Source organism: Sceloporus undulatus, chromosome 8 (genome assembly GCF_019175285.1).
Source record: "Sceloporus undulatus isolate JIND9_A2432 ecotype Alabama chromosome 8, SceUnd_v1.1, whole genome shotgun sequence".
Classification (NCBI taxonomy): domain Eukaryota; kingdom Metazoa; phylum Chordata; class Lepidosauria; order Squamata; family Phrynosomatidae; genus Sceloporus; species Sceloporus undulatus.
In genome coordinates, this window is record NC_056529.1 from 2,650,664 (window position 1) to 2,670,226 (window position 19,563).

General features: G+C 43.5%; 1 protein-coding gene across 1 annotated transcript in view; it reads left to right on the forward strand.

Annotated features, from left to right (window-relative positions):
* PEPD (peptidase D) overlaps positions 1-19,563 on the forward strand; it is a 76,988-nt gene that overhangs the window by 19,803 nt on the left and 37,622 nt on the right. The window contains exons 6-9 of the mRNA XM_042437574.1: positions 445-506; positions 5,333-5,377; positions 11,528-11,603; positions 12,549-12,595. Of these exons, the coding sequence (XP_042293508.1) occupies positions 445-506; positions 5,333-5,377; positions 11,528-11,603; positions 12,549-12,595 (230 nt within the window). The remainder of the gene's footprint in view (positions 1-444; positions 507-5,332; positions 5,378-11,527; positions 11,604-12,548; positions 12,596-19,563) is intronic.

The window sequence follows — 19,563 nt, forward strand, 5'->3', positions numbered from 1 at the left end:
TTTTCTAAGCATTCACCCAGGGTTGCCTTTTATAAAAGGTGTGATTTTTTTCTTAGGACAGTACCATGACATTTTTTTTCAATGAGATGATGAATGAAAATGTGTGTGTGCATCCATGCCCCCAAATGCCCTTATGGGGTCAATCATGGCATGTTTTTGGTCCTTCCTGCCCCCAGTTTCTTACCATGTTCCCTGGATTGTGAATTTGTGGTTGATCCTAATAACAGTATTACCTACTGTAACAAGGGAAATATTTCACTTGCTTCTAAAGCTTCCTCTTAACAAAAGAAGAAGAAAATACTCAGGCCAATCCAAGTTCTGGTTCATCTCAAGAAACAGAGGGAACAATGCAGCCGTGCAGCTAGCGATGCCTTTTTGTAATTTAATACCAAAAAAAGTGTTCTGTGGTTCAGAGTTGTTTCTTATTTTGCCTTCTCTTTCCAGAGAGGCGTTAATACCGACAGTGGAAGTGTGACCCGGGAAGCATCATTTGAAGGAATCAGCCAGTAAGTTATCCTCTGGATTTTTGTGTGTTTGAATAGATAGTACACTTCAGACAATTGCATGAAATAAAAAGTGGGGGGAAATACAAATAATGAAACCACAGTTAGACGATTAGTAGTCTAGGCTGCAATCCTGCTTTGTTTCATAACAATGGGGCAACTGTGCTGTGATAACCGGTTGCATTTATAACATGTTTTAGACTACAATGTGTATTCTGTGGACAGCTTAATTTCATTTTAACAATAACTGTATGTTTTTCGTTGTGAGGAAGATTTTGACTATATTAATATTGTAAGTAGCCTAGAGTCCCAGGTTTTAGGGAAAGGCGAGTTGTGAATGAGATGATGATGGTATCTATAAACCTGCTTGGCAGCATCTGATCATCCATTCCTGCACCAAATGTCAGGGCATGGCTTCCAGACCTTTGCATCATACACAAGTCAAAAGGGTAGTTGGACTATCAGTAAAATTAAAAACCATTACCATGAAAAAGAAAGCAACAAATACAGCATGTTATGCAAGATCTGTTGTCCCTGAGCAGCCAGTCTTCAAAAGCCTGCTGAAATCAAAAAAGTCTTCTCCTGGGAAGAGAGTTCCAATGTCCAGGAGTTGCTACCAAGTAGTCCCCATCTCCCATGTTCCCATCAGATGGACCTGTGAAAGTGGTGGGACAAAGAGATGGGTCTCCCCAGAAGATCTCAAAATAGAGGCAGCCTCCTAGAAAAGAATGCGTTTATCCAGGTAACCCAGACCTGGGGTTTTATAGAGTACAAGCGGCATTTTGGAAATGGACCTGCAGACAGCGAAGCTATTGCAACAAGGGAGTTAGATTCTCCCTCTTCTAGCTTCACATATTTGACTGTTAGGATACATGGGGGAGCACTCCTAGAAGGTCCCACTACCATGCTTGGCTGCTGTTTTGGTTTTTTCCAGTTTTCTGGAGAAAATGGTAGGTTTGCCCATCTTCATACAGCAGCCATGCGCGCTGGAATGGCGTGATTTTGGTTTTGGGTCAAGTTGGAGTCAAAACCTCTTGGGAAAATTGTTGGAGTCGAAACCTCTCCAAATCACTTTGCAGACGTTCCTTCTCTGCCTTAGCTGCAGGGCATAAAATGGTCTTCCCCGCTGTTTTTTGACAGCTGTGGATCATTTCATGCATGCTTTCTGTCAGCAGAAGAACGCTTGCTGGTCTGGGAGCAGCTTGCTGCTTCTCATGTGTCAGAACTCGCAGCCTCTTGCAATGACGCCTCCTCTGCTCCCTTCTCCTTTCAGCTGCTTGGCATTGCCTCCTCATCAGCCTGCCACTAGTGTAAAGTCTTGGACCACACCGAACGGATGGGGAGAGCTTGCAACTAATGAAGCTGCAAGGGGAAAAGACTAAAAGCCTGCTCTTGACACATGGAACTGGATGAAACCCTTGCACCTTTTGCAAAAAAATTGCTCCATGGTCTTTACTTTTGTTTGCTTTTTAAATTAAATAGATCCAGCAGTGCGCATTTTAAAACAACTTGTCTTTTTCCAACTGTTTCTCCTTGTCAGGGGAGATAGTGAAATTTGCTGATGGTTCAATGCACACAAACATTGTGTATAAAATTACCTTTAGCCTGTGTATAGGAAACATAATGAATTTTGTGTTTAGATTTGAGTCCCATTGTCAAGATATCTCATGATGCATATGCAAGTATTCCAAAATCCAAAACCAAAGCATTTTTGATAAAGAAGACTCAACATGTATTAAGCTATTTTTTTTTTTTTGGCAGAAATTTGTCGATCTGGTTCTTTCAAGTGTATTCCTTAGGGAACTTGTACAAAACCTACTGAAACGAACATTTTATCATCATTCCTGTCCATTTCCTGCTCCTTTTTAAGAAGAGGCAAATGGTAGCTCATTTCACTTGAAGTGCTGCAAATGTCAAACTGGACAGTTTTGGAAAAATGCAGACCTTGTTTTTTATGGATCCCTGGAATACAGCAGGAAAGATTTTTCTCATTCCTTTTCTTCTCTTCTGTTCCTTCTGTTCTTCCATCCAGAAATTCTTACACCAGCCTGACTTTGTTCTCTGCTTTGCAGGCTGCCTCGCTCTCTGTCTCCTATTGAAACCTGTCTCTTCTTGCACTAATTCCTGTGTTGCCCGTCTTCACTTGTTCGGCCTCTTGAGCATCTTTCGGATCGCTAGTCCTCCCCAACCGTTAATTCTTTCTCTCTGACAGTAAGTACTGTAGTGGTCTGACTATATATGCTTGCCATATTTATCTTGGGTTTGGATCTGCAGGAAGTCCAAATGTACAGAGAAGGAGGATGGGGGATAGTTACCCGCATGGTGAACGTGCATCAGACTATCTGGGGAGGGAGAGGGTGAAACGTACTCAAGATGTGTTCACACTGCACAATCATAATGGTTCAATACCACTTCAGCTCCTTGGGAATTTGTGGTTTGCTGAGTTGCTTAGATTTCTCTGATGGAGAGCTCTAGTTGACACCTTTGAGCATGTACCACATTAACTAGAGCATTTGCCACCATCGTATGGGATCCTGTGGTTTCTAGTTTAGTAAGGGACTTAGAATTCTCTTGCTCATACCTCTGAACTATAGCAGATACCTGTCTTCCACTGTCCAACAGGTCTTACCACTAGGAAATTCTTCCTAATATTTAGGTAGAATCTATTTTCTTGTAGCTTGAATCAGTGGGTCCATGTCCTAGTCGCTTGAGCATCAGAAAACAAGTTTGCACCATGCTCAATATGAAGTCCCTTCAAATATGTAATCATGGTTATCATAAAATCCTAGAGTTGGAAGGGACTCCAAGGGCCATCCAGCCTCTGTTTGTTGTTGTTGCTGTGTGCCTTCAAGTTGCTTTGGAGTAATGGTGACCCCACGGAGATCCTATCATGGGGCTTTCTTGGCAAGATTGGTTCAGAGGAGGGTTGCCATTGCCTTTCCTTGAGGCTGAGAGCACGTGACTCTGTTCAGAAACCTCCAAAATTGGAGACTCCGCCACAATCTGGTGCAGTTTATTCTACTGTTGAATAGCTCTTACCATCAGGAAGTTCTTCCTAACATTGAGGTGGATTCTCTTTTATTGTAACTTCCATCCATTGCTTCATGTCCTAGTCTCTGGAGCAGCAGAAAACAAGCTTACTCCATTTTCAGTATGACACCGTTCAGATATTTAAACATGTCTACCATATCCCCTGTTAACCTTCTCTTCTCCAGGCTAAATGTCTCCAACACCCTAAGCTGCTTATCCCAGGAGCCCTTCCACCATTTTGTTGAATCACATCCTGCTTCTTCTGTGCTCTGTTCTCTCGCCTGTATCTCTTGCTCTTCTTTGTTGCTCATTAAGATCTTGGTGGGACACTCTGAAACTGAATCCAGACTTTTGTTCACTGAGCTTCATAGCTTCACTGTATCGTTTTGCCTCTCAGTGGGTCTTGCACCCATTTGCCTTCATGCTTAACTAGCTTTTGCATCCTCATTTGTTGCTTTTGTGATGAGCCATTCCTCTTCCTCCCCCTTTTTTTTGGGGGGAGCACCTAATGGTCTCCAAATCTTCCTGTTGGAAAAGGCATTTCCTTTGTGTTCAAAGCAGACAGATCTCATTAGCCGTCACACGCCTTCCCCTCTCCATCCTGCTTCAGTGACCGCCTGCATTTCGCAGAATTGTGTAGTTGACTTCATTGTGAGCTGTTGAATTGAACGCTTGCTTAACCGAACAGTTCACAGTGAGAGGGGAAAAAAACTGATTTGCTTCTAGAAATGCGATGCCACTTCCTAAGACCTTTGAAATATCTCTTCGGGGTTTTCTAATGCAAGCGGGCTGTGATGTCTTAAGAATTAAGTGCATTTTCCCAGCTCTTGTTGGAAAAGAAAGCCTTGACTTCTTTATTACTGTTGTTATTAATTTTTATCACAAACAATTTGCAAAGAAAGCCTTGAATTTTGATTGCTGCTTACCACAACAGAGCTGGCTTGTTACGTCTCCTAGAGGGCAAAAGAGCCACCAGCTCCTTTGAGGATGTTGGTTCACAAAGAATACTGGTGTCTCTCTTGCTTGTGAATACATTTTCTTTTAAACTGAGAAAGGCAAGCCTTTCATCAGTTTACCCCCTGCTTTTTCTTCAAAATCCTCTCCCCCTTGGGCAGAGCAGTGGCATCAGTAGGGCTGATGGGCAACAGAAGTAAACTGAGACCCAAAGGAGAATTTGGGAAGAGGAGAAAGATACTGGAACATTTTATGAACAGTTGAGAAAGTGGAATAGCAAAGTATTAACTGTCCTGCAAAACTGAGATAGTTGGAGGGATTGGATTTGCCAATAAGGGAGGCAAATTGGGATGAGGGGGGACTCAGAGGGGTTGTGGGGCAACCTAACACATTCTGAGAGAGGGTAACAGTGATTCCTAGACTCTCAGAGGCTGGCCATCTCTGACCAAATCACACTGACCCTTAGTTTGACCACAACAAATATCACACTCACAAATTCTGAAGCATGGTGAAAGGCAAAGCAGGGAAACTGCTGTCTTGCATGTCCCTCCTCTGTCATGCAAATCCCACCATTGTCTTCATGTTCAAGTGTTGCATCTACACCAACTTTAATCTGTAAGTGACCTCTTGGACCAGGGCTTTGAAATGGATGTGTGCACCTTATGTAGGAACGGTATCTTACGCATACATCAGCCAGAGCCATTGGTCATATAGATTTGCAATGACTCTGTCCTTAGAGGAGATGCTCTGAGTTGGTGATGGTGAAATCAGTCTGGTATGGGTAGCTTCTAGAGCTGTTGGTTATTTATTTGTTTGTTTTGTTTTTATCTCTCTCTTTTTTGCAGGTTTACTGTCAACAACACAATTCTTCATCCAGAGATTGCAGAATGGTATGTGGCCTTTTCACACTTACTTTTTTCCGGTTTGTTCCACATTTTGCTGTGTCTGAATGAAAACCTAGCATACTTGGGCTCCTTTATTTTTAAAACAGCTGTGTGATATAAAGGGATCTCTTTAGACAAGGCACAAATGTTACAAGGCCCTTGGGGCAGGGTATATCCATTGCATAGGGATCCCTTTTATTATTCCTTGCATTTACTTACCTCTGCTCCTTAGCCAGAAATAAGTCCCATTGCCAGAATCACCCAGTGGATTTTCATGCCCAAGCAAGGATTTGAAACCTGGTCTCCAGATTCATAGTCCAATACTCAAACCACTATACCATGCTGGCCCTTTCTACGGATATTGTGGACTGCTAAACTAATAAATGAGTCCTAGATTGAATCAAGCCTGAGCTCTCTTTAGAAGCTAAGATGAATAAACTTGAGGCTGTTGTATTTTGGACATATCACAAGAAGAGAGGACTCAAGAGAAGACAGTGATGCTAGGGAAAGTAGAAGGCTGTAAGAAAGGCAGAAGACCACATTGCAAGTGAACAGACTCCACCAAGGAAGCCACAATAACTGCCCTAAGTTTGCAAGACCTGAGCCAGATGGCTGAGGAGAGGGTGACTTGGAGATCTCTCTTTCATAGGGTTGCCATGGGTTGAAGTTGACATGATGGCAGTTAACAATAACAACAACAACATCTAGTGTATACAGCCTGCCCACCCCTTCTTCTTGAAAGAATTTGCTAGAGTCCATGCCCCTCCATTTCCTATCCCCAAAAGAGATGGACGATGATAACCAGGGACACACTCTTTAAACTCTGGCAATAGTTTACGAAAAGTCAAGAGGCAGGGGAGAAGACTGCTTTGATGGAATCTTGTTCCAGAATTTTTCTGTGCCTCCAGATCTTGCCTTTTGTGTCGTTTGCCTGGCCTTGCTGAGCCTGGTCTCTGGGTCGTCCTGGCTATTTAAGGCAAGGCTTTGTTGTCTCCTTTTCAAAATCCCTCTTCCGGAGAGTTTTGAAAACGGTGTTCTGAGGTCAAACACCTGGTGTCTCCTTCCCTTTTGATTTGGTCGAGAAGAGGGAATGTGCACTTCTCTGCCTTTAGCTTTCTCTTTTACACGCCTCGGAAGGCATGGCAAGTTGGGTTTCTTGATTTTGGAGTGTTTCAAATATCAAAGCCTTGAGACCGTAGGAAGTTGCCCTGTTACCAGGTCAGTACATTTATCTTTCTAGACCAGCTGTATCTATCTGGATCAGGAGTAGAGCATAGAAGCATAAGAATTGAATCCAGAGGCTATCTAGTTCAACCCCTAAGAAGGCAGGAATGCACAGCATAAAGCATCCATCAGATGATTGCCATCCAATCGCTGGTCAGTAAGTAACCTGCGTTGTGGAATTAGAATCACAGGACTGTGGAGTTGGAAGGGGGGATCCAAAGGTCTCCTAGTCCAACCTCTTGTTGCTGATACAGGAACTCCACAGTTAAAGGACCACTGACAGATGGCCATCCAGCCTCTCTGGTTGAAAACTGAAAATGAAGGAGTTCCCCACACCTCGCACCATTTCACAGATTCTTGTGTTTTTCTCCAGTTATGTCTCTCTCCAGCCTTTGCATCTCATCTGTTCACTACTTGAGTTGTGTATGAGACACGAGGTTGGAGAGAAGGATGGCTGGAGAGAGGCTGAGGGTCTGTTACACAGCTGGGATCCAAGTGTAGTGCTCAGCATAAGTCCCTAACTCCCACCAATTCACAGATTCTTGCATCTCTCTCCAGCCTCACGTCTTGTTCGTTCACTGCTTGTGTCGTGTATGAGATGCAATGCAAGAGAGACTGAGGATCTGAGACACATGGGCCAGAGTGCCACCACTGCCTTGAAGGTGGAAATGTGACTGGCGGCCAAAGGTTTTGATTTTTGGAGATTTTCACATTTTGGATATCTGGATTAGGGATGCTCAACTTGTACAGCAAATGGGTCTACAAGGGTCTGACCCTGAGACCCTCCATCATTTTGGTTTGAGGCCCTCCCCAGTAGAAAGTCCTTCTGTAGCCCTTCGGTGATGTCCCAAGAGAGGAGAGAAAACATAAAAAGCCACTGAATGAAGTTGAGCTAATCTGCTGTAAAATTCATTAGTGTCACTTGTTGTGTAGGTACAAATACAAACACATCCGTTATAATTAACACCACTGCAATGACTACCCAGAAAAGTATTAATTGCATGTCTGGCAGAATGGGTAATGTTATATAAATGTCAGACTATTATTGCCTCCTTTTGGGATTCATTTTAAAAGCATTAATTCTAATGCATTCTTGCTGGCAAATTTATGGATGTTGGCTTTAATTACACTTGAATGTCAGTGCAGTCTGACATTAGCAGAAGCGTACCCAGAGAACCTGGGTCTTAAAAGTGGTGTGCGATGGGTGATATTTCATCGTGCTTACTTCTCCGCCTCCGCCTCCAATAATGTGGTTATTGCGGCAATTTTCGAGTGTTGGAGTACAATATCCCTTTGTTGTTTGAAATGGAGATGCTACGAGCCAATTTTATGACAATTGAAATAGAGACGTGACAAGACCTTGGCGGGGGTGGTTAGGAAAACAAAATAGGGGGAAAATATTCTTTGCAAAGTCTTTTTTACCCAAAAAAACTGAGGGGAAATGGATTGTGGAATACGCTCTATTAGAACGAAGCATTAAATATTTAAGACAAGCTGTTTCTATATTTACTCACACCACTTATTTATAAAAAGGATGCAAGAGGAAGACTTTTGTGTAAGAAAGTATAATATCAGGATATTACAATTCCTAGTCTTGTTTTTCTCATTTCTTTTTATGGGAATGAGTGCCTTATGCAGGTTGAGTGCCTGTTTTGCAGGCCTTTTTTTAAAGCAGAAAGTGACTTCTAGGCCATCTCCAGAGCCTAAACCAATCCAGGGGAGTCAAAAATAATGGTGGCATTGTCCCCATTGCCTTCTTGGTGTCAATTTTGTGCCACATGGTTTTGCTTTAAAAAGATGCAGGGTGTGATGGGGGGGGGGGGCGGGGAATCAGTCCTCCCCAATCCCTTGTTTGGTCAATGTGGACCCCCAACCCTTGGCATTTGGGCATCTGTGACCTGCAACATGTAGTTGGAACATGGTTTGGCATAGTTGCCATCCATCAGGCAGTTGTTTTTTCTTGCTAAATCGGCGCCTACAATGTGAGGCTTTCAAGCGATGCTGTTTTTGTCCTTTGCTGCTACTTGAGTCTTTAGCTTTGACTCTTTTGCCTTGGCATTTTTTTTTTAACATTGGCAGTGTTGAAATACAAAACTCGTTGAAAATCCCTCTCCTCTCTAGCTGCCTCCATGTGATCTGTTTTCTTCTGGTTTGGAATAATTCTTGGCCACAGAGAGCTGTTCCATAAAACTCAGCTCCTTGTACTTGCAAGCCTGTGGCTTCGACCACTTTATCTCTGGAGGGTATGGGAAATAACTCCATTAATGTGTGTTCCTGCCCTTGCCTGAGCCCTTTAGAGGCACCCGGTTTACTCTCATGTGCCTTGGAGTGGCTACGGTAATGACTCTCTTCCGACATAAATCATTTGTCCAAGTAGAAATATAACCACGGAAAGCAGATGGCAAGCAGGATAGATGGCATCCCTGCTGAAATCTCAGTATTCATCAGGAAAAAAAATGGGTCTGTAGGCAGGCAGGCAGAGCTGTGATTCTCTGCCAGTTCTCTGCCTTTGTAATAGGAGCCAAACTAAAATGTGGTACGGATAAAAAAGCACACCAAAGGTTGTGAATTATGGGAAGGGTTGGAAGCTGGAACTGTGACTCCTGACATGGAAACTGGGAGGCACTGATGATGAAATTAAAATAGTTAAAATGTTTTCTATCTGTTGAATGGAATGGAGATTGCAATGGAGAAATCAGAAGACTAGGACTGGGAAGGGCAGCTATGAAGGAACTAGACAAGATCATAAAATGCAAAGATACAACACTGAACACAAAAGTAAGGGTCATTCAAACCATCACATTTCCTATCGCCATCTACGGGATGAGAGAGCAGGATGGTGAAGAAAGCAGATAGAAAGAAAATCAACTAATTTGAGATGTGATGATGGAGAAGAGTGCTGAGGATGCACCATGGGTGGCTAGAAGATGAACAAATCGATCCTTGAGAAGATCAAGCCTGAAACCAACCTGGAAGCTAAGATGGCGAAACTGAAGCTGTTGTACTTTGGCCACATCATGAGAAGACGTGACTCATTATTGAAGAGACAGTATTGCTTGGAAATGTAGAAGGTAGGAGAAAAAGAGTTAGACTGAATGCCAGATATAGACTCAGTCATGGAGGCTACAGTCATAAGTTGAATCCTGGGAACTAGCTCTCTGAAAGAAAAGGCCAAATCTCTCTCAAAACTACTATTTCTAGTATTCCATAGCTTTGAGCCATGGCAGTTCGTGGTGTCCGACTGGATCATTTCTGCAGTGTGGATGCATCTTATGTCAATAGATCTTAAAGGTGTTGGGCCTATTTGGGAGAGAGGAACCTTGGATAATGATCTCTCCCAGTGTTTGCAGTAAAACCTGGAGTGGATTCACCTCCCCACAGACATGGGGAATACCCATTGCCACCATATAGAAGTCAGAGCGGGGGCCACCAATAAAGTTCATGGTGGAGGCAAGATCTGAACTGGAGCCCTTGTGATTCACAGCCCTGTTGCCTCTTTCACTACCCCCAGCTCTCATCTAGCAACATTTCTACTTCTGATAGATATTTTCTGCTAAACTTCTCATCCAAGGGTTCATAAATTTAACACAGCTTTAAGCCAAAACAATGTGTGAGGATATATTCGCTCTCTCCCTTCTTCCTCCCTCTTTCTCTGTCTGCTACCTTTTGTATAAAACTAGCTCTAACAACCCAAAGGATCTGAGTGCTTTCGGCAAGAATTCATTTGTATTCCATTACTGCCCTTGGACTTCCAATTTGGGAACTTGAGAAATAGCTGAAAGCAGCCATGTTGAGGGCTTGGGACACCTTAAAAATTATATGATTTATTCCTGGTGAGAGGAGTACAGCGAAACAAAATTAAAACTCACATGTCTTTGCACTAACAATTGGCCCAGCGGAAAATATATTTCTGTGGTTGTATACTTAATACAATAAAGGGACCAGCCTGGTTGAGAAGCAATGAAATTTTGACAGGTTGCAAGAGTAAAGGTGCATCTGCACTGTAGAAATAATACAGTTTGACACCTCTTTAACTGCCATGACTCTGTCCTACAAAATCCTGGGATTTGTAGTTTTGTGAGGCGCCAGCACTTTTTAGCCAAGAAGGATAAATATCTTGCAAAACTGCAAATCCTATGTTTCCAGTTACAGCTAAAGTGGTGGCAAAATGTATTATTTCCCTAAGTCTAGTACTGTAGTTTGTGTTAATAAAGTGGCTTAGGCCAAGAAAAGCTTGAAAAAAAATTGGACAACAGTTTCCCCCAAAATCACACAGCCAACTATCTGAATTTATCATGGGGTTTTCTTGGCAAGATTTGTTCAGAGAAGGTTTGCTATTGTCTTCCCCCAAGGCTGAGAGAGTGTGACTTTCCCAAGATAACTCATTTTTGCATATTGTGTGGGGACCATGGACATGGGTTTTTTTGGATCAAAATAGGGGGAGAATTGCACTGATATTTTTATTTTAAGAAATTGGGAATGGGCCATGCATGGTTCAGAAGCCACAAAGAAGGACTTTGCTCTTCCCATCTGCAGCTTTCCAAGATGATTTATTTTTGCATAATGGAGGTTGAACTTGGTGGCCCTTGTGGCCCCTTCCAACTTTAAGGTCCTATAACTCTATGTTTCATCCTGGGATTCTGGAGCTACATTTAGAATTCCCAGACCATCAGTATTTTAGAACAGCTCCACAAGTACATCTCAGTTCATCCTTTTGGACAAATGAATGCCAAGCAAACATTTCCTCTTCAAATGCCCCTTATTTGCTGCTGTTGCCTAATAGCGTCTTCTTGCTTTTGTGACCCAGCTGCTCTGCTCTGGGTTTGCCAATTAGGTTACCTGGTTATTCTTTTGTGCTCTCGACTTAATCATCATGGAGCTGTAGGGGGAATTACTAACCTGATTTCCCTCTTCTCTTTTTCCCCTTTGAAGCCGCGTGATTAAGACGGACATGGAGTTGGAAGTCCTCCGCTACACCAATAAAATTTCCAGTGAAGCTCATAAAGAGGTAATGGATCTCTTACAGATAATAATTTTTCTTCTCTCTCTCTCTCAATCTCTCTCCCTCTCTTTGTGTTACAGTGGCTTATTTCTTTTTTCCCCCAGTGATTGTTCCCAGCTTCTTGAATTGCTTGATAATAAGGAAATGGAAGAGTTGGGAATAGGAGTGCAAAGGTGTGGGGAGAGATAATGTCCCTCTTAATACAACCCTGTAATACGCTTTCCGGTGGCCTCAAACTTGTTGTTGATTGTGTAGGGAACAGGGCGGCTTCGGTTGTGAGGCTGGAAGATGCTCGGAAGACCGCCTCACAAGGCTGACGTATCAAAAGATGGGTCCCATGTCAGTGAGTGGTGGTGGTTCTTCTCCACTTTCTATCCTGAACGTGAAAGATGTTCTCCAAGGCATCCAAAGGGATAAGGTTCAGTTCTTGGGATGAGGAAGAGGAGGAAGAAGGGTAGATATAAATGAATCCAGTCTGAAACAGACTGGCTGTTGTTGTTGTTGTTATTATTATTATTATATTTATAAGCCACCTTCCTTCTGGTACAGGGACTCAAAGCAGTATATTCTTACTCTGGAGTATCAGTATCCAAAGGGATCTTGTAGCACCTTGGAGACTTAACTGTACGAAAGAATATGAAGACTTTCATGGCCAGCATCCATAGTTTTTTTTGTGGGTTTTTGAGGCTATGTGGCCATGTTCTAGAAGAATTTGTTTCTGATGTTTCACCAGCAACTGTGATTGGCATCTTCAGAGGATCAAAGTTTGTGAATCACTAACTAACGGAAAGGAAGAAACCAGGAGCGTGAGCTTTCGTAGACTCGAGTCTCCCTCCTCAGCACTCTCCATCCAGTTCTGTTAACCCTAACAGATAACACGACATATTTTCAATTTTTGAACTTCTTCCCAACTTATCATTATGACCCAGATTTCTGATGTTGTGCCAACAGGTGATGAAAGCCGTCAAAGCTGGCATGAAGGAATATGAGCTGGAGAGGTAAGTGCCTTGTTTGACATTGATGGCAAAACTTGGAGAAGCACATGTCTTGGTTAACAGGAACTGCCACAGCTAAGGCCGAATGACACTGATTTACTAGCAATTACATGAGCTCATTTCGGAGTTGTGTTGGGCATATTGCTTTATTATACAGCAAGAATTTCATCAGTTTCCTCCGTATTACTAAATGACAATTGCTTTTAGGTGTGGCTTTGGAGCGATATAATTCTCTTCGTAGACTTTTTATGTAATTTACAGAAACTATACCTAATAGCCATTATTATTGCTTGATAGCATCCAATAAAGCAGCTTTTATGGGTGTGAATATTACGGTTATGCCTGTTACGTACATGGGTATTTATGAGAGCCATAAAAGAGCCTTGGACTATTCCATTAGATCTCGGCTGCAGCTGGAGCAAGTATTAGTGGTTCTCTTTATGTGTTTCGATTTCTGGTTGCTGTGGTGTATTCTTTTTTTCTTTCCTGTTGCAATAATTAAGGTTGCTCCATCCTGGTCTGGCCCACTTTCCTTTGCCTTTTGAGACAAAGAGGTGTAGAACTGGACCGGCTGAGCTTGGAGTCCCAAATGATACGTCTTGCACATTTTCCATGACATGTAGTGCAGCGAAGAGCAAAAAGGAAGCTGCCATACAGTTAAATATATCTTAGGTGCTGAACAAAGTGGCCTCAGTTCTGTTGATTAGTCCAAATTAGAGAAGACCTATTAAAATAATTAGGTTCACTGAAATACTCTAAAGCAGCGGTTCTCAACCTGTGGGTCACGACTCCTTTGGGTGTCAAACGACCCTTTCATGGGGTCACCTAAGAGCATTGGAAAGCACATATTTCCAATGGCCTTAGGAACTGAGACGAAAATAATTTTATAGTTGGGGGTCACCCCAACATGAGGAACTGTATTAAAGGGGCACGGCATTAGGAAGGTTGAGAACCACTGCTGTAAAGGCACCAGATCCCATCTGATCTTGGGTCAGCCCTGGTTAGTACTTGGATGGGACACCACCGACAAGTACCAGGTGCTCTTCCCCAGGCTAAATGTACTCAGTTCCCTAAGCAACTCCTCATAGGGCTTGGTGGTTTCCAGACCTTTGACCTTCTTGGTCATCCTTCTCTGGACACACTCCAACTTGTCCACATCCTTCTTGAATTGTGGTACCCAGAACTGGACACAGTATTCTAGATGAGGTTTGACCAATGCAGAATAGTGGTGGTATTACTTCCCTCAATCTTTGTATTCAGTTAGTTGGCTCCAAAGGCAAGGTTTTGACTTGGTATGAAGTCAGTCAGGCCTCTAAAGAGACAATGTTCCACAGATGGGACTTGCAACAGAGAAACAACAACAATAGCAATAACACTTATGTTTCTATGCTGCTTAATACAGAATTCAGTAGTCTCTAAGTGGTCTACAACATGTAAGCTAATTGCCTCCAACAAGATGGGTGCTCTAGCAACCTTTGGATGGCTGCAAGGTTGAGTCAACCTTGTAGCCCTGGGATCGAACTCACAGCGTTGTGGCTGAAATACTGGCTGCAACACTGGCATTTAATCACTGTGCCATCAGGACTCTGATTTACAAAACCATATCTTCACAACAGTGTGTTGCCTTCACTGGTGGGAGAGAGAAAAGGGCCCCTCCAGCCAGGGTGACCAGATGTCCGAAATGCAGAGGAGGACCAGGCACCACAAAATGGAGAACATTGAGACAAAATGGAGATCATGACCAAATTATAGCTCAAAACACTCAGAGAAATGCAAATTCATGCTTCTGAGACGTGTCCAAAATGGAGGACATTTTGTGCTGTTGCTATTGCTCCTGGACAGAAGTCTGAAATGTGGACATGTCCTGGAAAAGGAGGCCGCCTGGTCCCCCTGCCTCCAACAGACTTCAGTTCTTGGGTAGGCATATATAGGGAGAGGTTCTCCTTCAGATATTAGTGTCCCAAGCCATTTTAGGGCTTCATATGTCAGCATCATCACCTTGGATTTGGACATTTCATTGATTTTTTTCATACCCTTGAATGTATTCTGTTCATATTTCAGCCTACTTCTTTGGAAAGCCTCTCCTGCTGTCTTTTTTATAATCTTCTTATATAAACCCCCTTCCATCCTTCTGGTTCTAGGGCAAGTTTCCATCCCGGCCTTTGAAAAATCAATAGCCTAAGTGGGATAAAGGGAAAGGGGAAGTCGCGAGGAGTCGGGTGCGCCTTGTCTAAAGCAGTGGTGCTGTTAATGGAGAGACCCTTGTTCATGCTGTTTTTCTTTGGATTTTTGATATTCACTCCGTAGCTCAGTGCCGCCCCACCCTTGGTGGCATTTCCAGCCTTTTGAGAGGTCAGGTTTTGATGCTTTATTCTGTATTCTGTTCACTGTCACCCACCCCACCTCCGTTTCAAAAGCCGGGCTTAGGCTATCAGATGAGCCGCTGTCATATAACTGTCGGTGTTACATTTCTGTTATCTCTGGAGCTCTCTTGCGGATTATGGCTCACACCTTTAGTTTATCTGGGTTTTCTTTCCCCAAGGGCACCAAGAAACGAAGATTGCACACATCCGATGAGTGAACAACCGGAGCCAATTTTTCTCCTGCTTTGTTTTTATTTTTATTCTCGGATTTGTGATTTTCTATCTTGTAGCAGTTATTGCCTTTGAGGTTATTCACATACTATGTTTGTATTTTCAGTTTCAAATCTTGCATCTTCAGAACCCATCTTGCATTTTTTAAAAATAAAAAATATGAGAACTAGGTAACCTTTTCTTGTTCAGCATCAGGGTCTGAAATACAGTCTTTGTTTCCTGCTGTGTTGAAAAAGTGAATCCTTTTATGAATGTGAGAATGAAATAGTGAAACGCTTACATTGCTGCGTGGCACTGAAGGGACCTCCTGGACGGTACAAGATTTTGTGTAGCGGGTTGTATTGGTTTGGCATTGTTATTGTTAAGTGCCATCACTTTCACTCCAAGTTATGTGGACCTTATAATAAGATTTTCTTGGCCAGGTTTCTTCTTGCTTTACTCTGAGGATGAGAGAGAGTGACATGTCCGGTCTCATTATTGCCATTTTTAGGTAAGGTGATCGAGAGAGCAGTTGCCTTCCAACTCCAAGCAGTCTTGGATGAAGCCGATTATCTGGACCCATTTCAAACTGGCTTCAGATTGGAATATAGAGTTGAGACTGCCATGGTCACCTTAGTCGATGATCTCCGTCTGGGCATCGACAGGGGAAGTGTGACCTTGTTGGTGCTTTTGGACATCTCAGCGGCTTTCGATACCATTGACCACGGTATTCTTCTGGAACGCCTGAGGGAGTTGGGTATCGGGGGCACTGCACTCCAATGGTTCCATTCCTACCTCTCGGGAAGATTCCAGATGGTGCAGTTGGGGGACACTTGCTCCTCTAAGAGGGAACTAACATCTGGGGTCCCTCAGGGAGCTATTTTGTCCCCCACTTTGTTTAACATTTACATAAAACTGCTGGGAGAGATAAACCAGAGACGGGGCGCTGTGTTATCAGTACACTGATGACACCCAAATATGCTTCTCTGTGCCTCCGACTGCTGCAGTGACTAAGGACGGCGTCTCTCCTCTGAATGCCTGCCTGGAGTCGGTAATGGGCTGGATGAGGGAAAACAAACTCAGCCTGAATCCAGAGAAAACGGAAGTACTGGTGATAGATTCCCCAGGCCCGGGGAAGGAAGTTTATCCACCTGTCCTGAATGGGGTTACACTTCCCCTGAAGGATGAAGTTCGCAGTCTAGGAGTACTTCTGGACTCCTCTCTGCAGTTGACATCTCAAGTAGATGTGACGGTCAGAAGTGCTTGCTATCAGCTTTGGTTGATACGCCAACTGCGACCCTTCCTGGGCCAAAGAGACCTTGAAACGGTGGTACGTGCTCTGGTAACCTCTCGCTTAGATTTCTGTAATGCACTCTACATGGGGCTACCCTTGTACCAAACCTGGAAGCTTCAGTTATTACAAAACATGGCAGCCAGACTGGTCGCCGGTGCATCCAGGTTTGACCACATAACACCTATTCTGAAAAATTTTCACTGGCTGCCCATTCGCTTCCGAGCGCAATACAAGGTGTTGGTTATTACCTATAAAACCCTACATGGCTTAGGGCCAAGTTACTTGAGGGACCACATCTCCCCACACAATCTGCCCTGCATACTCAGAACATCCGGGAAGAATCTGTTGGAGGTTCCTTCTTCCAAATATGTCTCCACATCCCAGACGGCTTTTTCAGTGGCAGCACTGCGGATTTGAAACAGTCTCCCCGAGGAGCTCCGTCTCATGACCCCCCTAGAAACATTTAAAAAGAGGCTTAAAACCTTCCTTTTTTGCCAAGCCTTCCCCCCCCCCCCAGGAATGAAGTTGAGCGCTCTTGATGCCATCGATTCTCTCCCTTACCCTATGAATGATTGTATTTGTATAATTGTATTACTTGTTTTTATCTATTTTTCTGTGATGTTTTTAATAATTTATAGTCTGTAAACCGTTTTGATCTAGGGGAAAATGGTATACAAATAAAATTTATTATTAAAAATGTTTATTATTATGTCCAAGGCCATCCACTGGGTTTCCATGGCTGAGCAGGGATTCGAACCCTGGTCTCCCAGAGTCCTAATCCAGCACAAAATCACAATAACATGTTGATTCCCAAAAAAGATTTCTTCAGAGAGGGTTATCCATTGCCTTCCTCTCAAGCTGAGAGAGTGTGACTTGCCCAAAGTGACCCAATGGGTTTACATGGCTGAGCAGAGACTTAAACCCTGGTCTCCTGGGGTCCTAGTCCATTGCTGAAGCCACAACCCTGCATTTTGCTCTCTTGTTTTGTGGTCAGTTTTGCTGACCACTATCCTAGTGGTTTCTTGGCAAAATTTATTCAGAGGAGGTTTACCATTGTCTTCCTCTTAGGCTGAGAGAGTGTGATTTGCCCAAGGTGGGTCTCCGTGTTTGAGGGAGGGAGTTTCAGACCCCGGTTTCCCATATTTGCAACCCTAAATAGGATCCCACCCTCTCACTGTGTCCCCAAAAGTGTTACTGCATTCGTGGCAGTATTGTGGCCATGCATTTGCAGTAAAATCCACTCGCTGCCATTACATTTTTGCTAAGAAAACATTCCAGATGCAGTTAACAAAGCCTCTTTGCTTCTAAAGGACCTCCACCCTGTTGCTGAAATCTGTCTCGTATTGTATTTCTCAGACTTTCTTCCCTTGAGGCAGAGAAGTGAAAATTTATTTTCTAGGGTGTCACTGGCACTGAGAGAGTTTTCTGATAGCACATTTTGCCTCGCCGATTGGAGAAAAAAGTGCAAGTTGACCTTTCCCCCCTCCCTCCCTCCCTTGCCAATTTTATGAACAAGCTAACCTCACAAAATTGGCAGGAACCACAAGTGAGACAGGTATAGAAAGTTTCCAGCCTTTTGCTGTGCCACCTGGAATGCAAGCAAATGAAATCTATGCCTTCCATATAAATTGTGTTTAGATAAATTGAAGCTGCGTGTCCTTAACGTCACAACTTTCAGCTCAGTGAACTAAGGTTAAGTAAGGTGTGCCAGTATTGTCGGCCCTCCATATCCACAGTTTCTGTATCCACAGATTCAACCATCCACGACTTGAAAATATTCAAAATTCCTAAAGCAAACCTTGATTTTGCCATTTTATGTTAGGGACGCTGTTTTATTACCCCACTGTACATTGAGGGTCCATGGATTTTGGTATTCATGGGGGGTCCTGGAACCAAACCCCAGTGGACACCAAGGAATAATAATAATGATAGCCCATTGTGTATAATAGGACTTGAGCATCTATAGATTTTAGTACTCATGGGGTTCTTAGATTGAACCCCAGCAGCTATCAAGGCCCAACTGTATGATGATGATGGCAATGATCATGATGATGGCTCATTGTATATAATGGGACTTCAGCATCCATAGATTTTGGTATCCATAGGGGGTCCTGGCTCCAAACCCCAGTGGATACCAAGGGCCCACTAACAACAACAATAATAATAGCTCACTGAATATAATGAGACTTGAACATCCATGTATTTTGGTACCCACGGGGGGTTCCTGGAACCAAACCCTAGTGGATACCAGGACCCAACTGTATGATGATGATGATGATGATGATGATGATGATGATGATGATGGCGGCCCATTGTATACAATGGGACTTGAGCATCCATAGATCTTGGTATCCATGGGAGTACCTGGAACCAAACTCTGGCGGATACTAAGGGCTCACTGTCTTTCAGAAACTCCACAGGCCTCCAGCGCATGCTCTCCCCTCCAAAGTAAACCAGATCACTAGTGATGCAGCCCTTGGACCATGTCTTGCCACTCAAGGACAGAAATATGCTCCCTGGTGTGCCTTTTTCATCTGCCTTTCAGCCACAGATGCCAAAAATTGAATCCAGGATTGCCTCCTTGCATAGGGATACACTGTGCATATGAATGATGCTCGAACCTTCCTGTGATAACCTGCCTTTTGTCCTTTAGCCGTGCCTCTGATCTTTCTAAACCAGGATTATTTGCTCCAGCAGGCAACGGTTCCTCAAGGGTGCAAGGCTTTTACCCAAGCCTGCGATCTGAGCTCCTTGAACCAAGGTTGCATCAAAGGCCATTACAAGAGAATCCCATTTCAGAATCTCTGCAGAGGTGGAAATAATAAAATATTAGCCCTTGGGCTGTTCTTTTTTTCCTTCTATAGCAGGGAAGGCAGCTGTACGGGAGACAGATTTGCCTGCTGGCTCCTCTTAGGCTACATCTGCCCCTTGCACCCCAAAGTACCCCTATACTTGGCCATATATTAGCCAAAATGGCATCTAGAAACGAAGTGACGTCACTGCTGGTTGCCATTTTGGCTGATGTATGGCCAAATATATGGCTCAAAAAGAGCCAACATGGTGTAGAGTGGTTTGAGCATTGTCAGCCAACTCGGCTCCTAGAA